The sequence below is a fragment of the Echeneis naucrates genome, chromosome 15 (genome assembly GCF_900963305.1).
Source record: "Echeneis naucrates chromosome 15, fEcheNa1.1, whole genome shotgun sequence".
NCBI lineage: Eukaryota > Metazoa > Chordata > Actinopteri > Carangiformes > Echeneidae > Echeneis > Echeneis naucrates.
Genome location: NC_042525.1, coordinates 6,703,842 through 6,718,969, shown reverse-complemented (window position 1 = coordinate 6,718,969; position 15,128 = coordinate 6,703,842). Strand labels below are relative to the sequence as shown.

Below are 15,128 nucleotides of genomic sequence, written 5' to 3'. Positions count from 1 at the left end.
TAAATATAAGAGCCATCCACATTTCTTCTCATAACCTGCCATTTAGCACTTGTTTCAAGCTATGAATTGATCGGCCTCTATCAGCACCAGTAAGTAAAACTGGACTCAGAGCTGCAAACGCTGCAGAAAACCCGCAACAAATCAGATTATTCTCAAAAATAACACCACAAAAAAGTATATCCGCTTTCATCTGCATGTCCTGAACAAAACAAACTGTATTATTTAGCGCCTTTTCTGCCTATTCAGAATACATGAAATGGATTCCGTCACAAGAAGACACAACTATGTTCATGAGATTAAAAGTTATTATGGTCCAAGAACAAAATCATTGTGATTCGCGTCCCTTTGAGCAATGTGCCGTTGACAGGTAGCAACTTTGCATGCGGCGTCAGATGCGGCGTCTGGTATGTGCAGTGACGCGCAGTTGAACGCTCACCAGCGGGCAGCTGGAGCGGCGGCCGCTGTCAGCCCTTCAGACCGAGCAGCACGGTTAGCCCGGCGGCTACCAGTCAGCTCTGCCCGGAGAGAGATACATGGCCGGTCCGCGCTGCGTGTTGTTTCCAGGCCGTCCCTCCTGGAAGTAGGAAGTGGGAGCGTCAGCAGATCAGTGTGTGTGTGTTTTTTTTGTTTTTTTTTATGTCAGCTCCTCAAAGCGAGAGGACGAAGAAACCGGAGCTAACGGCGGTTAGCCAGCCAGCTAACGTTAGCTTAGCAGCCGAACGGTGAGTAGCGTCAGCGGTGCTAACTGAGCCGTGGGTGGCTAACTGGCTACGGAGTGGGACTCACCGCTCCCAAGTCCGTTCATGGTCGCCTTTTTCAATTTAGTTTTTTTAATGGCTAAGTCAGTATCATTCCTCAGCTCTTGTGGGCCCCCTTCGTTGCAATGTTTTGGTAGCTTCCCACCTGTAACCCCGCAGATCTGCTGGCCGAGATTTTGCCCAGCAGCCGGGGACCATTGTCACCTCACTCGCCGGGGAAGGAGCATCAAAACCGTGTTGATGAGTTAAAACTCAGAGCTGTTTGGGGATTTGAAATGTTGACATAAGATTTCATCTAAAAAAAAACGGAAAAACAAAACAGTTGACCGGTGTCTGGTAAGGCCTTCTGACACACACACACACACATATATATATATATATCTTACTTTTACTTTCATCGTGGTAGGAGGTTGGCTGGTCTGAGGTGTCCTGAGTCCCAGGTATGATTACCTGCCAGCACATTTCGGTTTTTAGATGGGAAACAGCAGTTTGCTTGGCTGTGCAAAGTCTGATTTGGTGTTTGTCAGTGAGGAAACACAGTAAATAACGCTTCAGAGGACATCCGTCCGCAGGCAGCCTGACAGCAAACGTAAAAGCAGCTATCGTGATATAAAAGTGGTCATTTGAGTTATTTGGCTGAATTGTTTTACTATCCACTAATTTGTCCGTTTTTGCAAACTAACTATGTACATAAAGTGGCTGTTTCGAGATTTGGGGATAAGTAAATCAAGTATAAGTATGTCTGTCACAGCCTAATTCATTTAGTCTACTCTAACCTCTTTGCCTGTCCAGTTTCATTTTGTTTTTATGTAAGAGCCTTTAAAGATAGCCTCTTCAGGAAAGGAAGGTGTGTTTGGATATTAACACAACCTGCTACTATTTTCTCAGCATTGACGTCTGCGTCAACAAGGTCAAATTCATGGTAGCCTTTTGTCGTATTGGTTTCCACTGGCATGAATGCCATGACACATTGTCTCCCAGTGGATAATTTATTCATTTCATGCATAACTAATTTAGGTAGCGCCTGCATGATGATTTTTGCCAGTTTTATTGGGCCCCTTAAAAGAACCTTGTAGCCTTTAATGAGATCTAAATACATCTTCAGTTAAAAATGTATAGTGACAAGGGTGTCTGTATTTATTTCTAATGTTGAACATTGTTGGTACAGTATTGTATTTCCTGCCTATTTTTGTGATGTTATTCATAGTGTTTTCGTCTACCCTGTCATACTAATGCTATAAGTGTCTGGGCTTTTAAGAAATTAGACAGAGAACAGGATGCCTATGCCAAATGTAAGACTCATTCCCCAGTAATAATTTCCCTGAAACACTGACGATCATCCAAGTCTTGCATCTTAAATTTGATCTTGCTGATGCTTCATTTTAATTAATCAGGGAGTATTTCAACAAGTTATGTAACTGTAGTCTGGTATTTAGCAATATTTTTTCATTTGAAAGACACAGCACTTTACAAAAACCTTCAAATCTGTTTGTCCACTTTTTCCAGGTGTGGAGCTGAAATGACGTGAGATGTAAGGCCACTGCTTGTAGAGATCAAGATGACTGAAGTCCAGGCCACAGTCGAGTTCTCTGTGGAGCTCCACAAGTTCTACAATGTGGACTTGTTCCAAAGAGGGTAAGCATCATCTCTTTGGTTCAAGAAATAATAAACAACACTTGGGTATTTTGTATATTTCTGTTAGCTGACATTTGCATTGAAGTATTATATTACTAAGAATAATAACCAATAGACAGAGCTTAAGATTTCACAGACAGAGCTTTGTTATTTGAACAATAAACTTGTATTCAAGTGTATTTTGCACTAAATAAACCACATAGCTGTCACTGAATAGCTTCCATGCTCTTCAACATGACACAATGAAAGGCAGCTATTTTCCATATTAGTTGATGGTAAATACTGGTTTATCATTTAATCCCTGCTTCCTAGCCTGTGATTGTATCACTGTAGTATTGTTTATAGTTTTCTATGATACTGCTAAATTAGGTATGATATGGCTCACTTTTTTGCCTTGCCTTTTCCTGCTAATGCCTGCCAAGATGTCCAACAAACACAGAATTTTCAATTTTTCATGGAAGCTAAGATAAGCCTAATAGCTCTAACTGCTATGGTCTTGAACGCATTGAAGCTATGGAATGGTGCACTAACACTTTTCTGTGCTGAGTTAAAATATATGCTCTTTTCTCTCAGCTCATCAGTGCTTTAAGAGCTCAGGTTTACAACATGAGTGTCTGCAAAGAAAGTGCTCATTATTCATTAATGAAAGGTGTCATGTCAGTTTCTAAGTACAGCCATGTGTAGCTAACCTTCCCTTTCAGAGCTTTTAATGAAGCTTTTGACTAAACTGCTAGTCATTCATACCAATGTTAATACCAATGTTAATCTGATCTGTCCATATTTTCAGGTTTTACCAGATTCGTGCCAGTCTGAAGGTGCCAGCCCGGGTGCCCCATAAAGTAGAGACCAGTCTACTCCATCCGGGAGGTAAATTAACTTTTAAAGATGTGTATAGCTCCCACACTGAGGGTACTATTTTAACTCCACAAGCGCAACATGAAGCATGAAGTGGTAGGCCAGAGATGCACGGATTGTGTGGGTATCTCAAGCATAGCTTCTATTTTGGATCATGTAGCTGCAGCAGCGCAGTGGGCAAAAGGGCTTTCTAAGGTGATTGATAAATTCACTTGTACCCACCAGTCATTTCACTGGTCTCCAAAACAGTGCCAGTGCCCAGAGGGAGTTATTATGACAACAGCTTAACAAAGGGAAAGTAGCTTCCAAAAATCAGTTTTTTGCACGATCTAGAGCAGCACAACCTGAGCACACAGAAGGTTAAATATGCTTCCAGAGGGAGATGATTTAGATATTATTTAACTTGTTCAATTAAATATTAAATAACTTCTCTTCCCCTGTCTGGCCTTTGCATCTCCCTGTGTTCACTGGTGTAGCACTGCCCTCCCTGCCTCACAAAGGTATTTTCACTCAATAAAGATCAACAAACTAGACTGGTGGTGGTCACACACATGCACTGAAATAATAAAATATTTTGTTGTAATACTATAAGTGCATCTATCTCATAAAAGGTTGGCACACCCTGTGGTGTTAGACTATGAGGTAAAATGCAGACACACACACACAAAAAAGAAAAAAAATTAATAAATGCAGCCACTCATCAGCCCAATGCCATTTCAGTTTTGTTTCTGTCTTACATCAAGAATGTCCACAGTATACTAGAAAATTTGCAGTTTTTATCTCAAAAAAATGTTGTTGCATTCAAGGCACCTACTGGATTGATAAACTGGTGCAATATGACATCTCTTGTAGCTCTCAGGGCCATGCCACAGTATTTTGATTTTAATCTGACATCTGTCATCTTGTGTGACATGGCCTTTACCAAATGAGAGGCACTGGATTTATCTACATGTCCTTCTGAATTAAGATGACTACAGGGATTTTATGTAGAGAAGAAGCTTTTCAAGGCCAGGAAGTCCTGGAGAGCTGCTTGCTCTCATCGTCGTGTGGAAATGCACAAGGTTCTATGTACCCACATTGTGAAACCTTTTCTGTAGTTTAGCAGGGTACCTCTATGGATCCAAAGGTCAATGCTGAGCCCTGGCTCTTTGCTCTCAGTTCTCCAATTAGAGTGCTGTTTTTCTGTAAATGCTGATGAAACCAATGAATTAATACTTATTCAATACATTAATAATTTCTTGAGATTTGAATTTCATTTTAGCTCTTGAGATATTAGTGTGGTCTTGGGATACTGTTATTGCAAATTTGGTTTACTTAATGTTTTGTTGACATGGAGCTGGTAGGGCACTGGCTTATCTCACTGGCCACTCCCTGTTCTTAGTATTTCTTAGAGGCTTTGTGTATATGCCACATACCCTTTCTTAGCAACTTGCTATTTTTTTTTTTTTTTTTTTTACCTTTCACAGGAGAGTATGCAATGCTTAAATGTTTCATTTCCCTTTTCCTCGCAACTCTTCTTTAGTAAAATAAACGGGAAACTACACAGTCAGCCTTAAAACAGGGCTAATAAAATTTAACACACGTTATATGATTAACACTATCTGTAGGTGGCCAAACTGCTTAGAATACTATTGCTTTAATATGATCATCATTTTTGAAAAGACCCCACAAGGACTTAAAAAAAGGAAATTCTCGATGCCCTAATCATGATATACTGTACCCGTAGGGGATGCTGAAATAAAGTTTTGTGTTTAGCTCGAGCCTTAGTAACAGTGTGGTCTAGGGTCAAAATTCCTCTGCCTCGGTTGTCTTCTGCTCTAAAAAATGTGCGCCTCTTTTTGTTTTCATTCTTGGCAACTCATTAAAAATATGACAGATATTGCTGATTTTTTATTATCAGTTTAAATATTAAAGCCTATTCATTGTACCAGGAAATGAAATGTCATTTCCTGGTACAATAGATGTCATGCCCCTGACAAGCCATGACATATTTTAAACTACAGAACCCGTTTAACAGATGCTTACAACACACATGCAGACATCGGCTAACCAGTTGCCTGTTTGTTGACGTACTGCTTGTAGTGTGTAGGTGATTAAACAGAGAAGAGGGGATCAATAGAAAGGCAGACGGCATGCTTGGATGCTTTCTTAGCTTCTGCTTTTTCACACAATTAACTAAACATGGTTGTTTTTTTTTTTGTAGGTTCTGATTTGGCATTTCCTGCCTCAGTCCAAGATGATGCTATCTGCAGCAAAACTTTCCAAATCCTGTACAAGAATGAAGAGGTTGTGGTCAATGATGTACTCATCTTTAAAGTGATGATGCTGCTAGATGGGAAGAAGGTAAGTCTGACACAGATATTTACTTTATTTTTATTTTCCAGTGCATAGTTTTCTACCAAATGTCACTGCTCTTTACACACTTGTACAGTTGAGATGTGTCTGTTTTACATCCTTTGGTTTTATATGCAAGATGTAAAGTCAGCTGTTTTTCAATATCATCAGGTGGAAGAGTCCCTGAATGACATGGATTTCCAGCTCTTCTTAGATTTATATTTCACAGATGGTGATTACACGTAGGTGTTGCAACATTTAACTGCATGTTCTTGTGGTTGTTTGCGAATTTGATATTTGCATATCTTATGTAAATGTGACACTAATAGGGTCTACTGTGTCATCCTTGTTCAATTTCCACAGGCCAGATGATCCAAGCTCTTTGCAGAATATCAGTGGTCGCACACTTCGTTTGCACTTTAGCCTTCAACGAGGCATCCACCAACACATCAATGTCATGTTTGACTACTTCCACCTGTCTGTCATCTCTGTAGCCATCCATGCCTCCCTAGTGGCATTACATCAGCCCCTTATCAGGTCAGACTGCCACTTAACCCCGGACAATATGTGGATATTCAGAGAAGAGGGCCATGGCTTGCATTCAAAATAGTTCTATATTCATAAACAGCACTTAAAGCACTTAGACATATTTACACATTTAACCTGCCGTCAATTCCTATACAATCATTTAAAAAAATCAACATTGCAGTTGAAGAGTGAATGAAAACTAAAGGGAAACTAGATTGGATGTGACACCTAGATGTTTTACCTCAAATCCTTGTGGTGATAGGGTTAGGGTGTTTTATTCTACTCCATGTATTTCCCTAGTTTTCCTCGACCAGTGAAAACCACATGGCTTAACCGCAATGCTCCAGCACAAAGCAAAGACTCAGTCATCCCACCTCTGGAGAATGTGGTATTCGGCAGCAGCTATGTCAAGCAAGTATCACCAGATGTAAGTGATGTCTTTATGGAAAAGAATATTGTTGGCAGTTTTTTTTTTTTTTTACATGTTGTGAATATGTTATGAACCAAATAATACTAAAGATAAGATGTGGAACACCGATGATAAAAAACACAACTCAGTTTTATAAGATTTGTTTGTTAGATTATTTCATGCACATGACTGTTCAGACAAATCAGATTTGCCTGTCCCACACCCCACGTAGATACTTCATTTCAATCTTATATGAATCATAGGGAGGTATGTCAGGCTGACAGATTGGATCAAAAAACATGGATCTATCAGGCCATTGCTACATTTTGCCATAAAATAATGAGATTCCACTGACAGAGCTGCCCCTGGGATGCAGTGGTGTGAATGTACCAGTTATTCATATGGACCAGAGGCAGTGGATCTCATCCCCTTGATGTGTTACTAATGGGTAGCTCAAGTATGTGTAGTACTTTTCACTTCCCTACAGGGATCTGCACCGAAGCCACTATAAAGCATTGCCAGTGTATATGGAAGACAAAATAAATGTTTGGAAATAACTGTCATTTGGTTATTGAAATATCAGAGTAATGAGTCCTACAGTATAGTTGCATATATTTTTGAACCACTTTCTCCTCCCAGTGGATTTCTTTTCCCACACATAGCTGAATTCAGATTTACACAGTGATTTATTTATGACTTTTCTCATGGCAAAGGCTACAAATCAATTGTTTCCAAGTGTTAGTGTCCAGAGCAGTGGTATTACTGTTTAGAAAACTAAACACCTGTTACCTCTTCACCATGTCCTCTATGATCCCTCAGGGCAGGACATTCCTGGTATCTGACCACTGTCTGCAGCATGCCTTCAGTCTGCACCAAAACCTTTGCTCCAGCCTCTTCATGGCATACCAGGGCCTCTTTGGCTACTTCACCTCTATTACCAAGGACCTGCCCTCCTCCCATCGTATGGAACTAGGTATACTGCAATGTGTCTTCACATCAACTCACGTCAGAGTGCGGCTTTAGTGGTTGCTCAGTAATGTAATCCTACATCCTTTTTTTTTTTTTTTTAAATATGGCTCTGCCACGCAGATTTTACTTTTTCTTTTTTAATTAGAAGAACTGATACAAGTATTTAAAGTGTGATACATAATAATACCTGATTGATTTTTTTTTTATTTAATTTTTTTTTGCTTTGGATCAATTTTCATTGTTTTGTCTTTTTGATGTTATTCATGTATTGCAAGTTTGTTGTTTTCTCGGTTCTCATGTCATTTCACCTGATCCCCTACACATATTCTACCCTTGAAACAAACAACACAACTAACTACACACTAAATAATTCAGGGATACAATTGGGATTGACTAATCTAAGGTACTTGAATTTACAAAATCATATTTGGATTCAAAAGTATAGTCTGTTCACATGTAAATTAAACTAAAAAGTAACTGCTCCTGAACACAACTCATCATTGTAACTGGCTCATCAAACCTAATCCACACAAGTGGACAGTTATTAACCTATCCCAAAGGACCAAATAATAAAAAGGTTAAATATGCCTATATGTGCAATTTTACTAGCCAAGCCCAGCATGCAAGTCCTATATGAGAGAGTACTCAGAAGACCCTATCCCCGAAGTCAAAGACACGTCTACATAGGTATGTCCTGACCCTTACAGTACCTCAAATCAGCCTGCCTTTCTCCTCTTTTTCCTCTTCACTCCAGTTTCCTTCTTATAGAAAAAACAATTTCCCATTTACCAGAGAAAAAAAGAAATGCTGTCGTACTTTCATTATTATTTATGTATACACTTTGTCTGTCTTGCCTTGGTCAAACAGTCTTTAACCTCAGCGGTGCTGTATAGTTTGTAGGCTGTCTCTGGTTCCTTCTAACACTGACGCTGCTTCACACTACAGGTTCTTCATAAAACCATCACCATTCTTGAATAAATTATAGAAGAGAATCTTATTAATTCTGTTCCTCTACCTCCCCAGAGCAACTTGACTTAGAGGCCCGTCTAACTGACTTATGTGAACAAGTCAAGGTAAGAGCATGCTTGAATTGGTCATAAGATAATAGCTTATGTCCACTGGTAATACTTATTGCCAAGGACTTCGACAAAACACATATATAGTCATAATTCTGTGCTTGTTTTGAATGCCACCTGTTGTTTTTATCTCCTCCTTTAGTAGTTCACTGGTTGAAGCCTGGCTCAGTTTGAAATAGTAAAGAAAAAATAGAATAATCAATATGTGGTGGTACTGTTTAGTTATACTCAATGTTCACTGTTACCAACTAAAACATATGGAGTTTATCGTTGCATAAAAGAGGAAAATCATAATCAGGTTGAGCTCCGAGTCCAGTGATCAGTAAGAACTGATATCTCTAGATAGGTAAGCCTCCTTTAGATGAGGGATGGAATGATAGCAATGCCTGTACAAGATGGGGGCATATTCCGTCGGTCAAGTGCATTTTTTTATTAGTGTATTGCACTGTATTTCCAAGTCACAAAGACGCAAAGGAGATTGAATAAATCGATTCACTTTGATTTTGGAAACTTCATGTTGAATTGAAGCACCTTCTTTTTATCAAACATCTTCTGATTATTGAAAGTAAATTAAGAATAGCAGTAGTGATTTCATGTCTTTGTGGCTTAAGATGTTTCTTATTTTTTGGGAATCAAGAAGCCATGACAAAATGAAACTCACAGTAGTTTAATGTTAAACATACTCATAGGAACAGACTGACAAACCAAACAGAAATTGCCTACAATAAAAAAAAAAACCAAATATTGGTCTTTATACTGATGTTCGTAATACAGTATATACTCACTTGAGCCCTCTGCTGGGTGTCTTTGTACTTGCAGCAAAAAGCAGATTCCCCTGACGAGCTGGCAGAACTGGTAAATATGAACCTGGCACAGCTCTGCTCTCTGCTCATGGCCCTTTGGGGACAGTTCCTGGAGGTGGTGTCTCTGCAGGAGCATGTTGCTGCCCTTCTAGCTATGGAGCATCACACACACAGAGTGAGTTTCAGTTTCATTTAAATATCTCATTGGTCATTTTTAAACGATGATAATCTTTTTTCTTTTTTTTTTTAATCTGGTAATCTGAAATGACTATTCTCAATAACGTGGTGCTGTTACAGGTACGACGGTTTGCTGAAGCTTTCTTCTGTCTTGAACATCCAAGACAATCTGCACTGGCATACCAGGAACTGCAGTAAGTTGTGCCTGCAGTGACATGCTTGTCTTTATTGTGAAATACCTTCGTTGGTGACTGGCCTCTCACAGTAGTTATTCATCTGAAATACTTTTCTCACTCTTGCCTAACCCCCAATCCCACTCAGTGCTCACAGTCACCAGCAGATGACTAATGCTATCAAAAGCTCCAGCTACTTCCTCTCACTGCCCCCACTTCCAGTTGAATGTGCGGACCTGGATGGTGATGTTAGCTCTTTGCCAATCATTTTTGAGGATAGATATTTGGATTCTATCACTGAAGGTTAGTAACACAATGTTTCTTCTAAGAGCTGACGCACAAGAGCTAGATATACAGTCTTAAGGCGCAATAATGACAGATTTTTATTTATTTATTTATTTTTTTAATTTCTTTTGGTTCCACCCTGAAGATCGTGATGGACCCTGGCTCGGCATCCACAATGCAAGGACTGGCTCAGTGTCCAGCAAAACAGATAAGCACAATTCTAAGGACTGCAGTGCAGCAGCCAGTCCTATACCTGAGTCTCGGTGTGCCATGACGGAAAACACTTGGCCAGACAGCTATGATCCACCACCTAAGTCGAAAGGCAAGTCAGTCAAACTTAAGAAAAACTCAAAGACTGAGAACTCCAAGAAGCTGATCAGACAGGGTTCCAAGGATTCTGTGGTCCTGGTGGGCTACAAGAACCTCAAAGCTCCATTTGGTGACCCCAGCGCAAAGTACAAGGAAGGGGAAGCTCCGTTGAACCAGGACGAGGAACGTGATACCTTGCAGGGGGAATCAAGTAGTTATTTAAGGACTAATGCTAACTCCACTTTTGACTCTGGCGCCACAGCAGCACATTCTGGAAACAGTGCTGTTGCTTCTGTCGCAGATGCCAATATAACTACCACTGCTTGTCAGAGAGATTTCTTAAAAAATCCCACAAATTTGAACACACAGAATAATCCCCAGGCAGGTACTGGGGCTATCACTACATCCAAACAACCACTACACAAAGACGAGCAATCTGACCAAGGTGGCCTAAAGCTGCCACAGTGGTCCAGTGGACTTAAACAAATTGAGGTGAAACCAAGTAACAAGAATCCTTACCATGGGGATAAGGTTACAGTTCTCCTACCATGTCGGACTGATGGAAATGTAAGTAATAATATTCCTGAGATAACCCAGACAGGCCTCTGTGATGCACAACAGTCTGTTGTGGAATCTGTGTTTGAAAGGCCAGGTAAAAGCCAGGTCTCAGTACAAGTAAAGAGTGATTGTATCAGGCTTCCAGATGGAGGAGCTCCTAGTGCCTCATCTCGCCTCTCAGACTCAGGCATTGAGAGTGAACCCAGCTCCTTTGCTACTCAGCTTGCAACAGGACTGCAGACTTGCACAGGACCAGGTGTTGCTGAATCAGGTGTTGCTGCCCTACAGCCTGAGAGGCCCCTGAGTACTGCACCGCGGCCCATTCAGCAAAACACTCTTCAAAAGCCCAGTGGTGAAATTCTTTGCCCAGAAAATACCAGTGGTGTCAGTGGAGTTCAGTCCTCTCTCACATCTATTAATTCTTTGCCCTCAGACGACGAGGGCGAATGTTCCTCTAGGGGCTCCAGTGGAGCCGAAGTTCGCGGCAGGAAATCTAGTGTGTTGGTGCAGGAACAGAGTGTAGTCTTCTCTGGGGATACGACTAATAAGTCTGCTGCATCTGGCACCCCTGACATTTGTGCAGGTGATTCCCAACTTGTAAAATCAGTTTTTGAGTCAGACACAGACGCTAAATTAATTAGCATTTCTGAAGTCGGACGAGAGGGAGCAGCTGGCACCGGGACTGTTAAAGAGTCCCGTAGCGAATCCCATACTGCCTGCCCCTCCAGTAACTCTGCCACCAGTAGCACTGACCTGGTAAAACGTGGAATGGTAGAGAACTACTTTGGCTCATGCTCTAGCACTGATGTGTCTGAGATCAGCCCTGTAGAAACATCTGCTATCACATTGGGAATCCAGACAGGACCCCAGGTTGAGGAGGATGAGGACGAGACAGAACATGAGATGATCGAGAATGGTTATTATGAGGAAGGGGATGGCTATGCTTTTGTAAATGGTCTTGTAGATGAAGAGCAAACAGGACTTGGGGACACAGCCGCTAAAGAGACAAGTCTTCTGTTTGAACCACTTAGCATCTGCTACCTCCACGAAAGTAAAGATTTATCAAAAGCACCCATCTGCTCAAATCAAGCCTCCAGCAGTGTTGGATATAGCTTGGGAAGACCTCCCTGTCCTGCCCTGTCCTTTAGCTTGCGGTGGTATGAGTGTGCATCTACAACACAGATGAAAGCGTGAGTCATCCAATGTTTTGTTTTTTTTTCTCAAATCCCACTTAATTTTACATTTAACACATATGACGATCCTTTTTCACACATCATACATTAAAAATTTTCAGTATGTAAAATTATGATTGGACAGGTTCCTCAAGGCCAAGGAAGAAATGAAGCAGCTGAGGTTACCTGGATTCTTATACAGTGAGGTTCCTGAGCTGGCGTCCACTGTTCCATATTTCAGCTTGGAGGAAGATGAAAGCTGCGATGAAGGCATCCATCTCATTGTCTGCGTCCATGGACTGGATGGTAGGAAACCTTGTGCTTGTTTATTGAGTCTATTTTTTTTTCTTCATTAAATATTTTAACTCTGTCGTTCATGTTCTCTCGATTGCTGCAGGGAACAGTGCAGATCTAAGACTGGTGAAGACTTACCTGGAGCTTGGACTGCCTGGTGCTCGCATAGACTTCCTAATGTCTGAAAGGAATCAGGTGAGGATAACATCATAAACACTGCTGTGCCAAATATTAAAAATCTTTGCTATATTCCTTTTTATGTTCAAGTGGTTCCTGCATATGCTCCTTGAGCTTTTTTGATGATCAGCAATTAATTCTCCAAAGTAAATCAAATCAAACAAAACCTATCCTAACCTAACCAATTTTATTCTCTTTTCGTCTACAGAATGACACCTTTGCTGATTTTGAGTCAATGACAGACCGACTGCTGGATGAAATAGTCCAGTATATTCAGATATACAACCTCACTGTGTCAAAGATAAGGTAAGAGGTTCAAACGTTCTTATAGCTGCTGTGGAGTGGCTGGAGTGAAAAAAGCTAGTGGTGATAAAGGGAGACAATGGTACATGTTTTCAATCTCTCTAGTGGCTCATTTGTAGCATTTCACACAGTTGTTCACATTACAGATGCCACAAATAGTTGTTCTACAAATGATAGAAAATAGACTACAAGAGACATCCAATACCTGGCTCCTCTCCCATATCTGCACAGCCAGTCTTTTCTTCAGTGTGCAGTGGGTGTGAATGTGAGTACCTAACAATCTGACATATCCTCTTTATCCATGTAATTCTTCTTTTGCAGCTTTGTTGGTCATTCTTTGGGGAACCTCATAGTTCGCTCAGTGCTGAGCAGACCCAGGTTTAAATGTTACCTGAGTAGACTGCACACCTTCCTCTCTCTCTCTGGACCTCACTTGGGCACACTCTACAACAGCTCTGCTCTGGTCAACACAGGTACAGTAAGGGTCCGAACAATTCACTGATGTTTTCAGACAGCACATTTTTGAAGATTTGGCTAATACTTATATTTTCTGTAGTTATTGTCTCTCTTGTCTCTCAGTAATGGATTCTGCTAACTATTAAATTCTATTCCCAGGCCTTTGGTTCATGCAAAAGTGGAAAAAGTCTGGGTCGCTCCTGCAACTCACATGCCGTGATCATTCTGATCCTCGTCAAACTTTCCTTTACAAGCTCAGCAAGAAATCTGGTTAGGTTTGCTGTATTTCCTCTTAAATTGCACACACTGTTTAAGTGGAGTATAACATAGTAGAAAATTTGCTGGTCTGTCTTTGTAGGTCTGCAGTTTTTCAAAAATGTGGTGCTGGTTGGGTCACTGCAGGATCGCTATGTCCCGTATCATTCTGCTCGAATAGAAATGTGCAAAACTGCGTTAAAGGACAAACAAACAGGTGAGTTGAAGCAAAATTTTTGATGTGCCTACTGACACAAGACATTTTTGGTAAACACAAGCGTTGCTCTGTGTACTCTATTTGTTTGCAATCTCTAGTGCAAACTCTTCACTCTTGCCTTGTTCCACTCAGGTCCTGTGTATGCTGAGATGATTGAGAATCTGCTGCTGCCAGTTCTTCAGAGCAGAGACTGTAATCTAGTGCGATACGATGTCATTCATGCCCTGCCCAACACAGCCAACTCCCTAATCGGCCGGGCCGCCCACATTGCCGTCCTTGATTCTGAGATCTTCTTGGAGAAGTTCTTCCTCGTTGCAGGCCTCAAGTTCTTTCAGTAGAGCTGCGGCAGAATCAAACACATGGCTGGATGACAGGAATGTGGAGCAAATACCTCACTGCATCGAAACCTTATTCTGATTATGGTATCTGGATTATCCCTTGGTTTTTAAAAATATTTTACTTAGAGAAAAACGACATACGAGCATAACCATGATTTATTTTCATTTCCTGTCTATATTAGAATAACAGTGGATTTTTATTTTTCTACTGCCATTTTTTTAAAGATTGTCTTGTTTTTTTGTTCATTATTTTATGTTTGTGAATGATTTCCCTCATCAATCTATAATCTCAGTGTTATTTATGTGTTATGTTTTTAGTTTTGATTAATTTTCTCCAAGTTATTCAATTGATTTTAGATGATGAACTGGAAATGTAGCTGCTACAAAAATGAAATGGCTGTTTTGGTGAGCTGGCCCATGTCAAGTCTGCACATACTGTCCTCACCATTGCACCATATTTTTTTCACCAGTTTTAAGAGAAACTGCATTGATTTGCACCACAACTACATTTTAAAAGCTTTTGTACTGAAAATGGTCATTTGTACAAGTTACTTTTTTATCAACAAATTTTCCATCATTTTTAAAGGCAAAGCTTGCATTTGAAATAGGATTGTTGCTCAGACTTACCAGCCTTGGCTTCAGTTTTAATACTTTCTGCTGTTCATTCTGCACATTTCCCCAACCTGGTGTTGGGACAATGAAGCTTTGCCTACAACATAACATTTTATTACAGAGTTTTAAGCAATGCTTATGATTCAGCAAAAGCACAGGTTGGTAATATGAACTTGTTTTATTGAAAGTATTGGGTAGGTATCATGGTGATTATTTATGTGGAAAAACTGGAAAGTGTTGATTGAAATTAAAAATGTTTCTTGGACAGTTGTTTATATATCATCATACTCCTACCATTAAATATGCATATTATGAAGTTGATTATATGGCGTTTTCTTTTTGAGGAGACCTGTGTTCCTGGGGTCTCTTCGGGTTTGGTACAATAATGCATGAAAATAGCTTTTCAGTATAACGTACTAATGTACAGATTCTGAA

The 15,128-nt window shown here is 40.3% G+C and overlaps 1 protein-coding gene across 1 annotated transcript; it reads left to right on the top strand.

The window, feature by feature from the left end:
* Positions 1–451: 451 nt before the first annotated feature.
* fam135a (family with sequence similarity 135 member A) lies at positions 452–15,008 on the top strand. The gene is made up of 21 exons (XM_029521332.1): positions 452–722; positions 2,265–2,393; positions 3,181–3,260; positions 5,452–5,591; positions 5,754–5,824; positions 5,946–6,119; positions 6,411–6,537; positions 7,339–7,492; positions 8,098–8,175; positions 8,512–8,561; positions 9,384–9,542; positions 9,665–9,738; positions 9,866–10,020; positions 10,148–12,059; positions 12,187–12,347; positions 12,439–12,530; positions 12,721–12,818; positions 13,137–13,288; positions 13,431–13,541; positions 13,630–13,743; positions 13,876–15,008. Exons 2-21 carry the CDS (start codon positions 2,317–2,319, stop codon positions 14,079–14,081), a joined length of 4,185 nt encoding a protein of 1,394 aa, XP_029377192.1. The 5' UTR covers positions 452–722; positions 2,265–2,316; the 3' UTR covers positions 14,082–15,008.
* The last annotated feature ends 120 nt before the right edge of the window (positions 15,009–15,128 follow it).

Bases quoted from the DNA above. Each gene is read 5' to 3' on its own strand.
- fam135a (XM_029521332.1), top strand. From the start codon at position 2,317: ATGACTGAAGTCCAGGCCACAGTCGAGTTCTCTGTGGAGCTCCACAAG. The intron at 7,493-8,097 runs GTATACTGCAAT...CAATTTTACTAG, and splicing joins CTCCCATCGTATGGAACTAG to CCAAGCCCAGCATGCAAGTC. The intron at 12,348-12,438 runs GTAGGAAACCTT...CGATTGCTGCAG, and splicing joins CTGCGTCCATGGACTGGATG to GGAACAGTGCAGATCTAAGA.